Source organism: Salmo salar, chromosome ssa16 (genome assembly GCF_905237065.1).
Source record: "Salmo salar chromosome ssa16, Ssal_v3.1, whole genome shotgun sequence".
Lineage (NCBI taxonomy): Eukaryota > Metazoa > Chordata > Actinopteri > Salmoniformes > Salmonidae > Salmo > Salmo salar.
The window spans coordinates 34,740,606-34,752,710 of NC_059457.1; the positions used below are offsets into that span (position 1 = coordinate 34,740,606).

General features: G+C 41.5%; 1 protein-coding gene across 3 annotated transcripts in view; it reads right to left on the reverse strand.

Moving 5' to 3' along the window:
- LOC106573672 (VPS9 domain-containing protein 1) overlaps positions 1-12,105 on the reverse strand; it is a 35,357-nt gene that overhangs the window by 9,106 nt on the left and 14,146 nt on the right. For all 3 annotated transcript variants that reach the window (XM_014148939.2, XM_014148938.2, XM_014148940.2), the window contains exon 14: positions 2,049-2,153. In XM_014148939.2, coding sequence (XP_014004414.2) covers positions 2,049-2,153 — 105 coding nt within the window. The remainder of the gene's footprint in view (positions 1-2,048; positions 2,154-12,105) is intronic.

Consider the following 12,105-nt stretch of genomic DNA (forward strand, 5'->3'; position numbering starts at 1 on the left):
GGAGTGCAATGTAAGGCAGGTGGGTTAGAGCGTTGGACTAGTAACATGAAGGTTGCAAAAACGAATCTCCGAGCTGACAAGGTAAAAATCTGTCATTCTGCCGCTGAACAAGGCAGTTAACCCACCGTTCCTAGGCCGTCATTGAAAATAAGAATGTGTTCTTAACTGACTTGCCTAGTTTAAAAAAAATATATATATATATATATATATATTTTTTTATTGGCAAATTGGTGCCCAAAAATACCGATTATGAAAACTTGAAATCGGCCCTAATTTAAAATCGGCCATTCCGATTAATCGGTCGACCTCTAGTCCCTTCAGAATGTGAACCCTGTCTACCCGGCAAGCAGGGCTTTGAATGAAGTGCACTTTCCACCAGCAGCGCAAGGCTAAAGAAATGTTTGTTGATCAAGTAGGAATTTCTTGAAGATCGGTTGGTGACCACTGTTGTACAATTTACAGATAGATCAATAAAAATCTGCCTAACCACATCTTGGTAATCGTCACAGCAGATTAAGTGATGAATACCAACACCTCATATTTTATTCATTTTATTTCGTCCTAAACACAAAAACAAATCAACTCAATTTCTTTGTGAAGATTATCATAAAGACTATATCCAACCATACCGTGACTAAACAATAGGAAATGGTCCAGTGAAGCAAGAGTTAAATTTTTTTTATTTAAGAACATTCCTGGCCCATTTGGATATAAAAGAGGGAGGGAAGAACAGACGTGGAGAGTGAAAAGGCAAGACAGTAAGCAGGGTGGGTTTTCCTTAAGGGAGCGGTGCAAGGCCGGAGCCTCGTCAACTCTGGGTGATCTTAAGCTAATGAGACTAAGATATGAGAGCAACTCAAGCCAGGGCTTGTGTGTGTGTGTGTGTGTCAGAGAGAAAGCGATGGAAAGCTGTCTATCACTATGCTTCTATGATGGGGGTAGGGAGGGGCTTGATGCTTTTCTATCAATAATAAGCATGTAAATAACATCACCCCTTCCTATTTACTTTTTTGACTAGACATTTTGCAAATCACAGCAAAAATTCATACATGTAGGGCCCACCTCTGTAGGGTCTTGGTCCCCAGTGAGCCCCACCTTGCCTATACTCTTCTGCTTCCAAACCACTGAGCTGCATAAACATCAAGTAAGCTTTTAATTTGTCTTTTTGTAGGGAAGGAAAACCAAACTAGAATATGCCCACATGCCTTCATTACTGCCAATCTAACCAGCCTGTTAAAGGCTGTTTTACAGCCTCCAGTATTTATGCTGCAGTAGTTTGTGTGTCGGGGGGGCTAGGGTCAGTCTGTTACATCTGGAGTATTTCTCTTGTCTTATCCGGTGTCCTGTGTGAATTTAAATATGCTCTCTCTAATTCTCTCTTTCTTTCTCTCGGAGGACCTGAGCCCTAGGACCATGCCTCAGGACTACCTGGCATGATGACTCCTTGCTGTCCCCAGTCCACCTGGCCGTGCTGCTGCTCCAGTTTCAACTGTTCTGCCTGCGGCTATGGAACCCTGACCTGTTCACCGGACGTGCTTGTTGCACCCTCGACAACTACTATGATTATTATTATTTGACCATGCTTGACATTTTAACATCTTGACCATGTTCTGTTATAATATCCACCCGGCACAGCCAGAAGAGGACTGGCCACCCCTCATAGCCTGGTTCCTCTAGGTTTCTTCCTAGGTTTTTGGCCTTTTTAGGGAGTTTTTCCTAGGAGTTTTTCCTAGCCACCGTGCTTCTTTCACATGCATTGCTTGCTGTTTGGGGTTTTAGGCTGGGTTTCTGTACAGCACTTTGAGATATCAGCTGATGTACAAAGGGCTATATAAATACATTTGATTTGAAATAGACCTCTCAGGTGTGGTCTGAGCAGACGCGCAAGGAAACTCTGATAGAGACTGAGCCAGAGGGGGAGACGATCTCTAGAGTCAGGAGTTGAGATTGAAAAGGGGAAAGTAGCGTGTCGCAGGTGGAATGGAGTTAGGGGACATGTTTTCTGTGAGGTGAGCTGGGATTTAAGTCTGTGTGAGTTGGAGACCTACCCTTCATGAATGAACTCCTCCAGGGCAGCACACTCTGACACCAGCTGAGGCAGCTCACAGCGCAGAGCCACATAGGAGAGGATGGGCAACAAGTCATCTGCCCCGCTGACAAACAGAGAAGAGGGTTCGTTTAACAGAAAGGCAAGAAATGACTTAAAAACCAAATCAAATTATTTTTTAAATAGTTGTGCTATAATAAAGTGTTCACACTCAAACACAACAAAAATCACACCCTCATTACACAAACATTACTATAAACTTCAAATTAGTCTATAAACTCCAGTGTTAACATGAATATCAAATTCAGGGTCAAACTTGGATCAACATAATGCAACGATTTTGACATAATTGAAAAGGCATTACAGGGTTGTTGATCTGAAAGTTCTGATTGAAATAACAAGTGAACTGGACAATTCGAAGAGGAAAAGGAGATATTGAAAAAGACAAAGTGAAGTAGTGTGAGGTAGAAATCATTGTACCATCTTAACAGCTGTGAAATATATTTCCCATAACCAAAAGTATTTTTGAAAGTAAAAGATGCAAAAACAAAACGTAACGGGAAGCATAGAAATTGTGTACATAGAATCGATATACCGCTTCTTAGACTTGATTTCAAGTATAATAGATCTATGACTCACACGTCTATGTGAATTTGGCCAGGTTACCCCAAAAGTTACATTTTGCCACTTTAAAATACAAATGCAGTCATGGGAAACAAATAAATCACTAATCACCCAGAAAACAAGTTGTATTCATCCACAAATAAGCCCGCAAAACAACACTTTAAATTGCCTAAATAGCACCAGAACATGAAGATGAAATGCATTTCGAATTTTGTTAGAGCAATACAGTGCATTAAAACTAAAAGCAGATTTGCCTAGCTCGGTGACAGGGAAAACAGATAGTAGGTTAATGTGCAAACATGCGTACTATATTCATTCATACTTTTTCGTGCACACAAAGTAATTTGTGAGAATAATGATCACATTTAATGCATTAACATTTCTTCTGCAGTTATCAAGCCGACTCTTCGGAATAGAAGCCTTTCTTTAAATACTATGGGTAAACTCTTAGTGAAACACACTGATGAAGCAATAATAGAAATGGCAGTACGCCATTGCCATGTCCAAAAACAAAACATCTCACACACACGCTAAAATATATTGACTATACCCAAATTGTATGTAGTGTAAGACCGAAAAGGGAAGTTTCTGAACTCATATTCCATTGCATAACAGTCACCAGCAGCCACTAGATTATGGGGCTCCCAAAAATAAGCTACATCCGCCAGCGCTAAGAAGTGGTATCCAGCAAACCACATCCAAAGTCTGACTGCTCTGCACACTCCAATACAAAGAGACAAATATAGAGCATGAGCTTAGGGCTGTGGCCGTAATCGGTCAGCCTTATGACCGCGGTCTCCCTAATAACCATTCGAAAAGCATCAAAAATAAATTATATTTATTGTTTTTAAAACCGCACATTTTCTCCTCTCCTGACTGCATGTGCTGCCATAGAAATAAAATGAATAGAAGGGGCTTCGAACCGATAACCCTGTCAATTTGTCTGGTAAACTAAATGGGTACACTCGCAATGACTACCTTTCATTGGTAATGTAGAATATTAATTCAAATGATGAAAGGCCCAATACAACCTTTTTTTTAATCAATCTCAAAATAATTTCTGGGTAACTTTACCTTACTGTAATAGATTTCCATATTAACCTCTCTGGTATCATTGGGACGCTAGCGTCCCACATAGACAACAGCCAGTGAAATTGCAGGGTGCCAAATTCAAAACAGAAACCCCATAATTAAAATTCCTCAAACATACAAGTATTATACACCATTTTAAAGATAAACTTCTTGTTAATCCAACCACAGTGTCCGATTTCAAAAAGGCTTTACGGCGAAAGCACACCATGCGATTATGTTAGGACAGCACATAGCCACAAAACACCATACAAACATTTTCCAGCCAAGGAGAGGACTCACAAAAGTCAGAAATAGCGATTCAATTAATCACTTACCTTTGATCTTCATCTGGTGGCACTCCCAGGACTCCATGTTACACAATTTTTTTTTTAGTTTTGTTCGATAATATCCCTCTTTATGTCCAAAAACCTCAGTTTTGTTGGTGTGTTTAGTTCAGTAACCAAAGGCACAAAGCGCCCTTAACACCCAGACGAAAAGTAAAAAAAGTACAATAAAAGTTCGTAGAAACATGTCAAACGATGTTTAAAATCAATCCCCAAGTTGTTTTTGTCATAAATAATATTTCAACCGGACAAAAGCTTCGTCAATAGAAAAGGAGAAACAAGAAAGGCGCACTCCCAATCACACGCTGGACTCATGTCTGGAAATTTCCACTGTCCACTCATTGAAAGTGCTGCATCTCCCTAATTTTTCAGAGTAAAAGCCTGAAACGATGCCTAAAAGACTGGCCACATGTAGAAGAAGCCATAGAGATCGTGAACTGGGTACTAAGTCTTTGTATGGTGGATAGGCTTTCAATGGAAAAACAGATTTTCAAAATAATAGTACTTCCTGGATGGATTTTCCTCAGGTTTTCGCCTGCCATATCAGTTCTGTTATACACAGACATTATTTTAACAGTTTTGGAAACTTTAGAGTGTTTTCTATCCAAATCTACCAACTATATGCATATCCTAGCTTCTGGGCCTGAGTAGCAGGCAGCTTAATTTGGGCACGCTTTCATCCACAATTCCGAATGCTGCCCCCTACCCTAGTGAAGTAAAAAATATAAATAAATAAAATATATAGCTAAAATTGTTTTTAGCAAAGAATTTCTCAAGCAAGAATTTTCCTAGGACTGTCTGGGAGTGGTCTGAGTGGCAAGGAGAAAACAAACCATTGTCTGAGAGGTTTGGAACTCGTTGTTATTGGTCTATTAACCAACTTACAACAAGATGAGGTCACCATGGAAAGCCGAATCTCCCACCCATGCAAACCTGGTGTTAAAAGGTCCTGTGTAGATTTCCACCAGCAACTATCAGGAAATACACTACATGACCAAAAGTATGTGGACACCTGCTCGTCGAACATCTCATTCCAAAATCATGGGCAGTAATATGGAGTTGGTCCACCCTTTACTTCTATAACAGCCTTCACTCTTCTGGGAAGGCTTTCCACTAGATGTTGGAACTGCTGCGGGGACTTGCTTCCATTCAGCCACAAGAGCATTAGTGAGGTCAGGCACTGATGTTGGGCGATTAGGCCTGGCTCAGTCGGTGTTCCAATTCATCCCAAAGGTGTACGATGGGGTGGGGGGGTCAGGGCTCTGTGCAGGCCAGTCAAGTTCTTCCACACAGATCTCGACAAACCATTTCTGTATAGACCTCGCTTTGTGCATGTGGGCATTGTCATGCTGAAACAGGAAAGGGCCTTCCCAAACTGTTGCCATAAAGTTGGAAGCACAGAGTCAGCTACAGAATGTCATTGTATGCTGTAGCATTTTGATTACCCTTCACTGGAACTAAGGGGCCTAGCCCGAACTATGAAAAAAAGTCCCAGACCATTACTCCTCCTCCAAAATTAACAGTTGGCACTATGCATCCGGGCAGGTAGCGTTCTCCTGGCTTCCGTCAAACCCAGATTCATCCATTGGACTGCCAGATGGTGAAGCGTGATTCATCAATCCAGTGAACGCTTTTCCACTGCTCCAGAATCCAATGGCGGCGAGCTTTACACCACTCCAGCCAACGCTTGGCATTGCGCATGGTGATCTTACGCTTGTGTGCAGTTGGTCGGCCATGGAAACTCATTTCAGGAATCTCCTGATGAACAGCTTCTTGTGCTGATGTTGCTTCCAGAGGCAGTTTGGAACTCTGTAGTGAATGTTGCAACCGAGGACAGATGATTTTTACGCACTACATGCTTCAGCAGTCCCATTCTGTGAGCTTGTGTAGCCTAACACTTTGTGGCTAAGCCGTTGTTGCTCGTAGTAGTTTTCACTTCACAATAACATCAGTTGACCGGGGCCACTCTAGTAGGGCAGAAATTTGACTGACTTGTTGGAAAGGTGGCATCCTAGGATGGTGCCACGTTGAAAGTCACTGAGCACTTCAGTAAAGCAAATATTTGCCTCTGTGTGCTCGATTTTATACACGTTAGCAATGGGTGTGGCTGAAATAGCAGAATCCACTAATTTGAAGGAGTGTCCACTTTTGGTAATTTAGTGCAACACTGATCAAATGTTTTTACACTTTTACAGCATTAGTTTCATCAGCTTTTATACAGAGTGATGGAGGGGAAAAAAATTGACAGCACTGGGTCTTTAGCTAGCAATGGTCATCAAAATGATTAAAAGGTTTGAAAAAGTATTCTTATAAATGCAAGTTGGACAATGGATGAAGATATTCTAAGCTTTTACATTTGTTAAAATCCATCAGATATTTACTAAATTATAGCACGTAAAACATTTTACTGGCACAGACAAAAAAAGTTCTGGGATGTGGGAATTCAGGTATTCAATTTGTCAAATATCTCTTTTGGTTTCTTAGAATGTACTCATACACCAAGTGTACAAAATATTAGGAACACCTTCCTAATATTGAGTTGCACCGCCTTTTGCCCTCAGAACAGTCAATTCGTCGGAGCATGGACTACAAGGCATCGAAAGCGCACCACAGGGATGTTGTCCTATGTTGACTCCAATGCTTCCCACAGTTGTGTCAAGTTGGCTGGATGTCCTTTGGGTGGTGGATCATTCTTGATACACACAGGAAACTGTTTAGTGAAAAACCCAGCAGCTTTGCAGTTCTTGACACAAACCGGTGCGCCTGGCACCTACTATCATACCCCGTTCAAAGGCACTTAAATATTTTGTCTTGCCCATTCACCCTCTGAATGGCACACACACACAATCCATGTCTCAAGGCTTTAAAAAAAATCCTTATTTAACCCATCTCTTCATCTACACTGATTGAATCGGATTTAACAAGTGACATCAATAAGGGATCATAGCATTCACCTCGTCAATCATGGAAAGAGCAGGTGTTAAAGTTGTGTTTACTCAGTGTATATGAATAGCTTAACAAAGGGGTGGCATAGGGCTGCAACCACTAAACACTTACTATGTCTAGGCCAACATACACTCACCTGTGCCATCCAGACTGCCTCAATTACTGTTGTCACGTTCTGTTGCATAATTCAACAAGTGTGTCAATAACAGGATAGCCTCGGTTTAAAATCAACACGCTTGGCTCTAGATTACACACATTTATACATACTTTACATTATTCGCGAGATCAGACATATCATCACTAATCAGTGTTTATTTTCAGATGTAGCTTTCATTTTAGTGCATCTAATTTGTAAAAAATTTAACTGTTTTAAATGATACATTTCACAAATTGATACCCATCAAAATAGTTATTTCTTATGTTTTTGTGATGTAACTGTCGAGACGATGCAGGACGCTAAAGACAATGTATTCCATTGAGCCCTCTTCAGCTATTATCGGGGTTTGACAGGTCATTACAAACATTTCCGCAGTCGTAACGTTAACGTGAAAAAGCGACCGGCACAAGCAAGAGTATGAAAAAGTCGCAGGAGTACAATGAAAGCAATCAATCCAGCATGATTTAAGTGACAAGTAGGGTTCTGGCGGTCACAACATTTCATCAGCCGGTGATTGTCAAGCAAATAACTGTCTGTCTCACAGTAATTGCCCGTTAATTAACAAACACATTTAGCATCTCCTGGCTTCCTACAAGCCACTGACGCAAACCTTTGGAAAACTACATTTATAAAGTCTAATAAATCCATTATTTTAGACAGGTCTAAAGAAGCATAATATGAAGAAAATGTAGTCCATTTCAGAAGAACAGAATACTCAGTTGTCCTTATGTTAGGTCCTGATCTGGCTATGCCAAATGGCTGTGGGCTACACTAGTTCATTTAGCAGACAAGATTTGCTTAGAATTCCTTGACATTATTTTATAGCATGAATACAATTGAACAAAGCTGAATAAAACAGAAAGGATATTTTCTCCAAACGTTTTCAGGGAGTGCACAGTGTATTGAGCGGCTAAGAAAGAAATAGGTAATCCTATATGCTTCATTTAGAGTTCATGTAACTTCAGTGGTTCCACAAACATTGGGCTATGTTTTTATTTTTAATACATTGTAAAGCTGCATGATGCAACTAATGAGGATTTGAATTTTTAAAAAAAAAACACTTTAAAGGCATGAGCTCTGCTTAGTTTTTTTTGCACAGGCTGTACACACTATATCAGTCACTCATTCACAATTTGACAAGCAATTTTACGGTGGCATCCCCTTTGTGGGGCCGTAATGCACCCTAAAAAAAAATCCATGTCTTTTACGGCCAGTGGCCGTTGTGCCCTTATGTATGCCTGTTAGGCGCTAAGACCATTGTAACGCGGATTAACTTGCTTCATTTTAAAGAAGTTATTTGGCCACTTTAGTTGTGATACAAACCTTATTAAAAGATACAGGCCCATGGGCTAGGCTACATGAGGTGTGCGACTGCGTCAAAAATAAATACAAATAATACAAATTAAAAAAAATAAAAAGGCATTGTTTCTTATGCTGGGCATCATTCACAAGTGATAACTTAATATTGTCACCCAATTTGTTTTGATTTACAATGGACCATTATGCACTGTATCGAAACAGGGGGGGGGAAAAAAACATGTCATCTATGCACTTAAATAACAAATGGAGGACGCCTTTCCCCATGGTTTATTTTCATGCCAGCCAGGTAGGCTATACTCCTGTTTTAAAGAGAAGCAATGTGGTTAATATTAGGAAGGTTGAGAAATAAATATAGCAAGCCTAGCCTATAGAAAACTGATGGGATCCTCTGTAATAGAGGCCATTACTCAGTTCTCTCTCGCAATTGCATAGCCTATAGACATTTTTAGCAACATGAGCACATGGGCTCTCATGAAGTGTTTGATTAGATTTTCTAATACATTGGCATTGATGTCATAGTGATTAGAAGGACAATAGAGTGCTGAGTACCAGGCAGTTTGGTAGGCTACTAATGACCATCAGCAGCTTCAGAGCTTGGAGAAGCCTAATTACCATAACTAAACGGTCACCTGGAATTTGACTGCATTCATGACTTCACCACAACAACCCTAGTGACAAGTGGATTTTGCACCCCTCAAAAAAAAGATGGCTGAAAAAGACAGATCCTCAGATATGTGGGACATGCGCGTTGCTACGTTAACTGATGTGGCTCAAACACATAGACGGGTACACTTCCTGCTTTGCGCCTATGGGAACACTTGCAATGGCCACCAGTCCATCCATTATGCCATAATTGACTTGAATGGGGGACGCCGTCCCATTTATTCTATGTATGCTGCTGCTGCTGCATTCTGGGGTGCATTGACTAGGCAACCGAAGACTCCTTTGCTACAACACCTTCCTGTTTCAGCACGTTGATAAGAGTCCACGCTACTGCAGAAACAGACAACCGCAAGAATTCCCAGCCATCCAGTCTTCAGGTAGCTGTTTGTTCCCAAAAAACGTTTTTAAAACGGTTATGATGGCAATTTTTTTTCATGACAGTCTTTACCCATAACCGTCAGGTTACACGGTAATTGTGCCAGCACTACATGAGCTATGCCCTTAATGCTCCAAACAAACATAATGAGAGAACCATGTTTGGTTGGTCGTGGAGCCCACATCCTCAAACAGTTTGAGGTGCCCGTCTCAGCCTCCAGTATTTATGCTGCAGCAGTTTATGTGTCCTGTGTGAATTTAAGTAAGTCTCTCTCTCTCCTGCTGCTGCTCCAGTTTAACTGTTCTGCCTGCGGCTATGGAACCCTGACCTGTTCACCAGACATTCTACCTGTCCCAGACCTGCTGTTCTCAACTCTCTAGAGACAGCAGGAGCGGTAGAGATACTCAATGTGATCGGCTGCGAAAAGCCAACTGACATTTACTCCTGAGGTGCTGACCTGTTGCACCCTCGACAACCACTGTGATCATTATTATTTGACCCTGTTGGTCAAATATGAGCATTTGAACATCTTGGCAATCTGTTATAATCTCCATCCGGCACAGCCAGAAGAGGACTGGCCACCCCTCATAGCCTGGTTCCTCTCCAGGTTTCTTCCTAGGTTCTGGCCTTTCTAGTGAGTTTTTCCTAGCCACCGTGCTTCTACACCTGCATTGCTTGCTGTTTGGGGTTTTAGGCTGGGTTTCTGTACAGCACTTTGCGATATCAGCTGATGTAAGAAGGGCTTTAGAAATACATATGATTTGATATAAGCTCATGCAATGGGCCTATGGGTGGCTGGAGTCAAAGACTGGTGCCACCCAAGTCATAGACTGTTCTCTCTGCTACCGCACGGCAAGCGACAGCGATGCACCATGTCTGGAACAAACAGGACCCTGAACAGCTTCTACCCTCAAGCCATGAGACTGCTTAATAGTTAATCAATAGCTACCCGGGCTAACACTGGACTCATCACATACGCTGCTGCTACTGTTAATTATCTATCCTGTTGCCTAGTCACTTTATACCTACCTATATGTACATATCTAACTCAAATCTAATTTTATTTGTCACATACACGTTTAGCAAATGTTATTGCAGGTGTGGCGAAACACTTGCAATTACCTCGTACCTCTGCACATCGACTCGGTACTGGTACCCCATGTATACTGTACAGCCAAGTTAATACTCATTGTGTATTTATTCCTTGTATTATTTTTTTCTATTATTTCTCTTCATTGTTGGGAAGAGCCCGTAAGTAAGCATTTCACTGTTAAGCCCTATTCGGATGGGATAAGTTCTACTGGGGGAGCTAAGGTCATGTAATTATGTGCACGAGCACAACTTCACCATATCTGTAATTTTAGTCCCGTCCGAATCTGCCATGTCAGTAATTTTTACTTGGAAGGAAGGTTATCACAGCCCTAAAAACCTACTGTTTTTCAGCAAACGCCAAGGTCCTCTGATAATACTAATCCTGTGCGAACAGTTATCCCTGTGTTCTGAAGGATATTACAGGGTTTAACAGGTGCTGCATCCCAGTTGGGGTAAGAACATGGGAACAAATTGATGCTTAAAACAAAGTGCTATGCATGTAGCCTACAGATGACTGTATGGCACTTTCCCAGTGCCATACTTCTCTTAAAAGATGAAGTGGACAATATACACTGCAATTAATTGACAAATCCATCAGGTAATTAAATGTCTGCGTAGGTTACAGTTCATAGTTCTTATTGATATGCATTATTATTTTGACTTCCTCCGAACTCAAGGCCATTAGGCCAACATTAGGCCATCCCTAGACATGTGAAATATCATCACGCATAGAAGAGCCTCCAGGCTTCCGTCATAACGGTCAATTGTGAATGACTGAAAAACGTATTACAGGGCAGTTTGCTAAAACAAAACCCGTCTGAATCATCCACTGGAAAAAAAACAGACATGCTGGGGTAATAATTACATAACCAACGTTCTCTAGTAATACTGGTCCCGTGCGAATAGGGATCTAGTCCAATTAGAATTTTATGCAGACAGACGTTTACTGGGTGTCATTTAGGTAGCGTGTGGACTGGCTCTTAAACGTTTGATCTACCCCATCAGTTTCCTGCCTACACTAGCAAACCTCATTAAATTCTCTTCTAGTAGTAGACTACTTAATCAAGCAAACAACCCAGTAAACTTTCTCACTACATTACTCCCCCACTCTCACTACATTACTCCCCCACCCCAACCTCAAATGACTTAACGTCTACACTCTGCATACCCATTACATGGTCTCTGACCTATAGCTCTTTCTGCTGCCCAGTAGAGCCGCTTTCCCATCCACAGCTCCTAGGCTAGCTGGGCCCTGCCTATGTTCCAGACAAGGCGACCCACTTTGAGGGTCGGCCAGGATGGGGCACTCTGCAGGGGGCAGTGATCCTTGGCCAGACCCCTGCTGTGTCTGGCCTTAGTGATCTCTAATGAAGTCTGACAAGGCAACCACTGACCGAGGCAGGAGGTCCTAAATTATATTTGGATACTCCCCCCAAAATATCTGTACAGTAAGTCTGTATAAAGC